At 34.1% G+C, this 7743-nt stretch overlaps 1 protein-coding gene and 1 long non-coding RNA gene across 5 annotated transcripts; one reads left to right on the plus strand and one right to left on the minus strand.

Annotated features, from left to right (window-relative positions):
• The first annotated feature begins 774 nt into the window (after window positions 1-774).
• Window positions 775-2821, plus strand: LOC132204963 (uncharacterized). Of its 4 annotated transcripts, none has more exons than XR_009442635.1 (4): window positions 775-941; window positions 1205-1974; window positions 2201-2294; window positions 2533-2817. It is a non-coding gene; the product is annotated as an uncharacterized LOC132204963 (long non-coding RNA). The 4 variants fall into 4 exon arrangements; XR_009442636.1 differs by having other exon boundaries at window positions 780-941; window positions 1205-1456; window positions 1574-1974; window positions 2201-2821; XR_009442634.1 differs by having other exon boundaries at window positions 795-941; window positions 1205-1456; window positions 1754-1974; window positions 2201-2810.
• On the minus strand, window positions 1128-4624 carry LOC132204946 (uncharacterized). The gene is made up of 9 exons (XM_059633737.1): window positions 4083-4624; window positions 3910-4018; window positions 3344-3737; window positions 2977-3263; window positions 2693-2869; window positions 2407-2631; window positions 2141-2348; window positions 1730-1978; window positions 1128-1672 (listed from the first exon to the last, which is right to left on the minus strand). Exons 1-9 carry the CDS (start codon window positions 4274-4276, stop codon window positions 1140-1142), a joined length of 2376 nt encoding a protein of 791 aa, XP_059489720.1. The 5' UTR covers window positions 4277-4624; the 3' UTR covers window positions 1128-1139.
• Between the last annotated feature and the right edge of the window lie 3119 nt (window positions 4625-7743).

The raw sequence follows: 7743 nt of genomic DNA on the forward strand, positions 1-7743 counted from the left end.
TTTTAACCCCAAATATCATCAGTGACTAAAATTGTTGAAGTATAAATGAAGGGGCGTAAAAAGCGATAAAAAGTTTTACTGTGCATAAAGAGTTCTTTTGAAATTAAGAAAAAAGTGGTTTGTGATTTTTAAATTAAATTGACATTCAATAAAAATAATTTTAAAAACGGAAAATGTAGAGGGTGCAAGCATTGATTTATTAATTTACTCCTAAATAAAATCAATTTTCAATTTGTTTTATTCTCTACATTACAAATAAAAAAAGGCAAGTCATAAAATCAATGGGTGAAAATATATTCCAACAAAATATATATTCAGCCTGCGCTTCGTATTTAAAATTATTTTATGTAATGTGCATAGAGGAGCTAGTAGGTTTCTTTTCAACTATGCTTTTAATAACACTAATGACGCATTTTTCAGTATTTTTGAAAACTACTGGAGAGCATATTTATACTTATGCATCCTTTAATTGGATTGAAAATGATCAATCAACAAATTTAGTAGTACAGGGAGTCCCATATCTCAACGACACAAAGTACGGCCGCCTCCCGGAGGCGATATTCCGAACCCCACATCAATTGGGCGCATTGTGTGGAATTCGCGCTCAAATTCAAAATTCCCAGAGTTTGATCATTAAAAAATCAGTCAAGAAAGCGATAGAATTGAAAAAAAATATTTAATTGACACTGAATGAAAATAATGTGTCTTTGAAAATTAATTTGAACATTTTAGGACAACAAATCTTTATATAAAGCGTTCTAGTTGGAAAGTTTACAGATATTTTATCGTTGACCACACAATACAGCTGGAGCACGCACAACAGCTGGGTGCTGGGTAAACAAATACACGGACGAAACGCTGTGCAAAATATTGTTTCGATTTAGATCAACTTAACACTATAATTGAATTTTCTCACAAAACCTATAATGATATTTTTTGAGGTATGTATAATTATTCATATTATTAATTATTATTTTTTTTTAAATATCTTTAATTTTTTTAATTAATTTGTTGTTAAATGATAATTTTTTTAAATAACTAAAATTACTGCTGATACTTTTCACTATTTTACTACATAAACAAAAATGAAAAGGTTTTTTGAAAAACAGTTTTAATTTATTCAAAAGCTATTTATTAAACTAGTGTGATTTGGCGTTTGCTACATTTTCTCGAACAGCTTGACTTAAATTTCTTTGTCTCTTAGGCTGACTGACTAAAGATGGAGTCACCTTTCTTTTGCCTTGGTTTGTTGTGGATTTCTGCACCTCTGGTGTATTGTGTTGCTTGATTTTTGGTGGACGGCCTTGTGGAACTTGAGCAGCACCTTTCGAAACACCCTCTCGTCTTCTTGCTCGCCCACTTGACTGAATGGGAATTCGTCCACTTCGTGAGCAGACAGAACCAATCTGCCGATAGATGGCAACAATGGAAGCTGTGGCAGCAGGTGCACTCTTCGGTTTGTTCAAAGCCTTACTTAACTTTCTTAGCAATTCGTTTGATGCATCAGTTTTGGCCAACTCGATCAAGCTGGCAAATGCATCTTTGCACTCATTCACCAAATCTTCTTTCTCAGCCTCATCAAAAGGATCAAGGTCTTGTTCTTCACTATGAATTTCGCATGCGTGAAGCTCTTCGTCAAATTCCACTTGTGCATCCGACACAAAATGAGCAACTATTGTTAAAGAAATTATATATTTTAAAATATTTTATTGTTTTTACATTAACCAACCATCTAAATTTGGCTCCTTTTCAGTTGGATCAACTTCTGTTCGGCCTAAAAAGAATTTCAAGTCAGGGCATTTGCTGCCGAGGGCCAAGCGAGCAAGTTCGAGTCGATCGCCACTAAGAAGTGGAGGAGCCGAGGGCATGGAGATGTTGAAGTATTTAACAAGCAGAGATTGGTGTTTGCAGAATGCACCACCCTCACCAACTGGACAGGAGCACACACCAATCTTTGAATGGACTTCATAAAAGGTGCCTGAATATGTTTAAATTATTAAAAATTTAATTATGTAATTGTTACCAAATTCATAAATGGTTTCTTATGTAGACAAATTTTGACATTGATTTTTTTTCAATTGGAATTTTTTAGGTCCCCAACACTTGTTTTAAATTAAATTCATAATTTATTAATATTTACCATTTCTGTTAGCACTTGGGACAGAAAAAACAAACTCCTCAATTTGTTTGATTGATTCAGGTTTGATCTTTTCCATCCTGCTTAGTAACTTGTGGAAGACAATGGAGTGGGCTGAGTGTCGATTATGTGCATGGTCAAGGAGCCGCCGCTTGTAGTAAGACTCCATGGGCCCAATTACAAATTCTACCAAGGCCACAGGATTGAATGCCTGCAATAAAATTATATTTCTATCTCATTCTTGTTATTAAAACTGCTAAATCAACAACCTTCATTCTATCAAGTACAGCCTCTTTAACAATTTTGATGCTGGACTCTGCATAGTTGTTGGTGTGGTTGTTTCTTAATAGAAGATCACTCCTTTTGTAAATAGCCCATTCATTTTTTCTTTTTAGGTACTTTTCAAACCGAGCAACGAATTTTTTTTCTGACTTCAAACTTTGGATCTCATCCACTCCTTTGTCAAATTCCTCTTGATTTGCAGCATAAACGACCTGAATTTAAGTTGCTATTAAATTAAATTTTAAAATTATAGAAAAGTAAATTAAATTATACTTTGTAAAATAGGCCCATCAGTTTTTTCCTCACATCCTTGGTAGAATTAGATAGGAGCCATTTCCATTCCTTTGATAATACATGGAAAGTGCACAATAGCTGGCGAGATGATGGCCACACAGCAGCAAGAGCTCCTCTCTCAGCAGAACTGTCATCAGTCATTGTAGTGAGGGGCTCCTTATAAAATTTTTATTGGGTTAATTTAAATATTATTTCTTTGATATTACACAATATTCTCAAACTGTATTCTTATTTAAAGTTTAAAAAATTTTTAAATTTTTTACCGTATTTCCTCCAAATGCCTTTGGGCAATGATCTTTTACCAGGGAAAAGGCTAATTTATAGCAATCCTCTGATTGGCCATTGTGAAGCAGCAGGCACAATGGAAGAGCCCCTGCTTTTGAGGGAACAGTCATTGAGGTTAAAGTGCAGTGGGTCACATCAACACTTGATGTTGAATCTACGAATAGACTCTCTTTTGCAGATTCTAAGTGTTGCACCCTTTTCATGATTGGAGTCACGACCAAAACAGCCCAATTTTCATCCTTCACCGTCACATAAACTTGGGTGTCTAAGTAATTTTTTTTTTTTAATTAAAATACAAAATATGTGATTAAATTTTTTGTTGCTATTTTAATTTATCATATGTACCTCTTTCTAAATAGTAGTTATTTTCGTTCTTTTCAATGATTTTCATTAAAGGTGAATCACTTTGACCTCCAAAGTTTTTTTTACTCCACTTCTCATGCATATGATGCACACACCGCCGTGTTGGATTGTGTGCATTATCAGCCAAATCAACCATTGCGTCAGCGGACACGAGGAGATCTTCGTGCAAGCGCCTTGCTTGCGCTGGGGTATTACCATCATCAAAATATGACATAAAAGTATCTTCGAGACTTTTGGGAACTCGGTTCAGTCGAAGCGTATCAGCACTTCTAAGGTGGTGATTGTGCACCCCTGTGATGGTGATCACTGCAGGTCTACTAATTCCATTTTTATCAGGCCTAATGTATTTGTCTTTGTTTCTTGTATTTCTAGTATTCTGCAAAATATAAAATTTATTTATTTATTTTATTTTAAATAAATTGGAAAATATTTATTGTTACAAATTAATTAATTAATTTATAAAAAACAATCAACAATGATATAATAACGAAAAAAACTATATAACAATTGATTCAACAATTCAAAAGTATTAATAAATATATAAATACCAGCTTAATTTTGATATCAAGCTTAGCCTTGCAGTCAGTGCTCCTTGTAGAATTTTCAGTCTTGTTTAACTTGCTGAAGTGACAATACCATTTTTTGTGAACAACAAACCTATAAAATTTATAAATATACTTATAATTTACATATTTATCCAGGCAAAATTATGTTATCTAACCTCTCGAGATTATCCCTTTCGTAAAGGACTGTCCACTGAGATCTACTAATAGCACAAAAATCTTCTTTCCATTGATTGGCATCAGATTCATTTTGCAACATAGCCCTCAAAACAATCTTTTCTGTTGAGCTCTCCACACAGATTGTATTGAAGGACGTGGGAAAAATATTTTTAGTGGGACTTGCTACTGCCATTATTTAATAAGAATTTTTTTCTTTTCATTCGTCAGAACAAAAGGCCAAAAGTAAACAAAAGGATTGATAATATTTGGTGCAATTGCAGTATGATCAAGTGCACGTGTATTGTGGAGTCAACAATAAAATATCTGTAAACTTTCCAACTAGAACGCTTTATATGAAGATTTGTTGTTCTAAAATGTTCAAATTAATTTTCAAAGACATATTATTTTCATTCAGTGTCAATTAAATATTTTTTTTCAATTCTATCGCTTTCTTGACTGATTTTTTAATGATCAAACTCTGGGAATTTTGAATTTGAGCGCCAATTCCACACAATGCGCCCAATTGATGTGGGGTTCGGAATATCGCTGCCGGCTCGTCCACTCGCTGCGGCTGCTCAACTCCAACTTCTACAACAATTCGGGACCGAGTTATAAACGACTCTTCCCATATTCAAAAATTTTCGTTAAAAAATTTCGAATAAACTGAATGAAAATAGCCCTTTATGGAACAATTTGGTACATCTTGATCGGATATGCTATCGGTTTTTACCTCAGACAATTAGAGGCCTAGTTAAAGATGAATTAACCTATATTCAAAAATTTTCGAAAACAAAATTCGGATTCAACGGATAAAACGGAATGAAAATGGCACTTTAGAGAAAAGTTTGGTCCATCTTGATCGGATTTGCTATCGGTTTTGACCTCAGACAAATAGGGGTCGAGTTATAAACGCCTCGACCCATATTCAAAAATTTTCGGAAAATCATTTCGAATAAACTTAATGAAAAGTGCACTTTAGGGAATAATTTGGTCCTTCTTCATCAGATATGCTATCGGTTTTGACCTCAGACAATTAGGGGCCTAGTTAAAGATGAATTAACCTATATTCAAAAATTTTCGAAAACAAAATTCGAATAAACTGAATGAAAATGGCACTTTAGAGAACAATTTGGTCCATCTTGATTGGATATGCTATCGCTTTAGACCTCAGACAATTAGGGGCCGAGTTATAAACGACTCGACCCATATTCAAAAATTTTCGGAAAAACATTTCGAATAAATTTAATGAAAATGACACTTAAGGGAACAATTTGGTCCTTCTTGATCGGATATGCTATTGCTTTTTTCCTTAGAAAATTCGGGACCGAGTTATAAACAACTCGTCCCATGTTAAAAAAATTTCGTAAAAAAATTTCGAATTAACTGAATAAAAATGGCACTTTAGAGAACAATTTGGTCCATCCTGATCGAATATGCTATTGGTTTTGACCTCAGACAATTAGGGGCCGAGCTATAAACGACTCGACCCATATTCAAAAATTTTTGAAAATAAATTTCGAATAAACTGAAAGAAAATGGCACTTATGGGAACAAATTGGTCCATCTTGATCGGATATGCTATCGGTTTTGACCTCAGACAATTAGGGGACGAGCTATAAACGACTCGACCCATATTCAAAAATTTTTGAAAATAAATTTCGAATAAACTGAATGAAAATGGCACTTATGGGAACAATTTGGTCCTTCATGATCGGATATGCTATCGGTTTTGACCTCAGACATTTCGGGACCGAGTTATAAACGACTAGTCCCATATTCAAAAATTTTCGTAAAAAAATTTCGAATAAACTGAATGAAAATGGCACTTTAGGGAATAATTTGGTCCTTCTTAATCGAATATGCTATCGGTTTTGACTTCAGACGATTAGGGGCCGAGTTATAAACGACTCGACCCATATTCAAAAATTTTTGAAAAAAAAATTCGAAAAAACTGAATAAAAATGGCACTTTAGAGAAAAGTTTGGTCCATCTTGATAGGATATGCTATCGGTTTTGACCTCAGACAATTAGGGGACGAGCTATAAACGACTCGACCCATATTCAAAAATTTTCGTAAAAAAATTTCGAATAAACTGAATGAAAATGGCACTTTAGTGAACAATTTGGTCCATCTTGATCGGATATGCTATCGCTTTTGACCTCAGACAATTAGGGGCCGAGTTATAATCGACTCGACCCATATTCAAAAATTTTCGGAAAAACATTTCGAATAAATTTAATGAAAATGACACTTAAGGGAACAATTTGGTCCTTCTTGATCGGATATGCTATCGCTTTTTTCCTCAGACAATTCGGGACCGAGTTATAAACAACTCGTCCCATATTAAAAATTTTCGTAAAAAAATCTCGAATTAACTGTATAAAAATGGCACTTTAGAGAACAATTTGGTCCATCCTGATCGAATATGCTATTGGTTTTGACCTCAGACAATTAGGGGCCGAGCTATAAACGACTCAACCCATATTCAAAAATTTTTGAAAATAAATTTCGAATAACCTGAAAGAAAATGGCACTTATGGGAACAAATTGGTCCATCTTGAACGGACATGCTATCGGTATTGACCTCAGACAATTAGGGGCCGAGTTAAAAATAAATCAACCCATATTCAAAAATTTTCAAAAAACATTTTCGAATAAACTGACTGAAAATGGCACTTTAGGGAACAATTTGGTCCTTCATGATCGGATATTATGCTATCGGTTTTGAACTCAGACATTTCGGGACCAAGTTATAAACAACTCGTACCATATACAAAAATTTTCGTAAAATAAATTTCGAATAAACTGAATGAAAATAGCACTTCAGGGAATAATTTGGTCCATCTTGATCGGATATGCTATCGGTTTTGACCTCAGACAATTAGGGGACGAGCTATAAACGACTCGACCCATATTCAAAAATTTTCGTAAAAAAATTTCGAATAAACTGAATGAAAATGGCACTTTAGGGAATAATTTGGTCCTTCTTAATCGAATATGCTATCGGTTTTGATCTCAGACATTTCGGGACCAAGTTGTAAACGACTCGTCCCATATTCAAAAATTTTCGTAAAAAAATTTCGAATAAACTGAATGAAAATGGCACTTTAGGGAACAATTTGGTCCTTCTTAATCGAATATGCTATCGGTTTTGACTTCAGACGATTAGGGGCCGAGTTATAAACGACTCGACCCATATTCAAAAATTTTTGAAAAAAAAATTCGAAAAAACTGAATAAAAATGGCACTTTAGAGAACAATTTGGTCCATCCTGATCGAATATGCTATTGGTTTTGACCTCAGACAATTAGGGGCCGAGTTATAGACGACTCGACCCATATTCAAAAATTTTTGAAAATAAATTTCGAATAAACTGACTGAAAATGGCACTTTAGGGAACAATTTGGTCCTTCATGATCGGATATGCTATCGGTTTTGATCTCAGACATTTCGGGACCAAGTTGTAAACGACTCGTCCCATATTCAAAAATTTTCGTAAAAAAATTTCGAATAAACTGAATGAAAATGGCACTTTAGGGAACAATTTGGTCCTTCTTAATCGAATATGCTATCGGTTTTGACTTCAGACGATTAGGGGCCGAGTTATAAACGACTCGACCCATATTCAAAAATTTTTGAAAAAAAAATTCGAAAAAACT

This window comes from Neocloeon triangulifer, unplaced genomic scaffold (genome assembly GCF_031216515.1).
Source record: "Neocloeon triangulifer isolate White Clay Creek 2 clone unplaced genomic scaffold, ASM3121651v1 ptg000026l, whole genome shotgun sequence".
Lineage (NCBI taxonomy): Eukaryota > Metazoa > Arthropoda > Insecta > Ephemeroptera > Baetidae > Neocloeon > Neocloeon triangulifer.

Bases quoted from the DNA above. Each gene is read 5' to 3' on its own strand.
- LOC132204946 (XM_059633737.1), bottom strand. From the start codon at position 4,276: ATGGCAGTAGCAAGTCCCACTAAAAATATTTTTCCCACGTCCTTCAAT. The intron at 3,738-3,909 runs GTATTTATATAT...TATATTTTGCAG, and splicing joins TTGATATCAAAATTAAGCTG to AATACTAGAAATACAAGAAA. The intron at 1,673-1,729 runs GTTGGTTAATGT...CTTTAACAATAG, and splicing joins AAAGGAGCCAAATTTAGATG to TTGCTCATTTTGTGTCGGAT.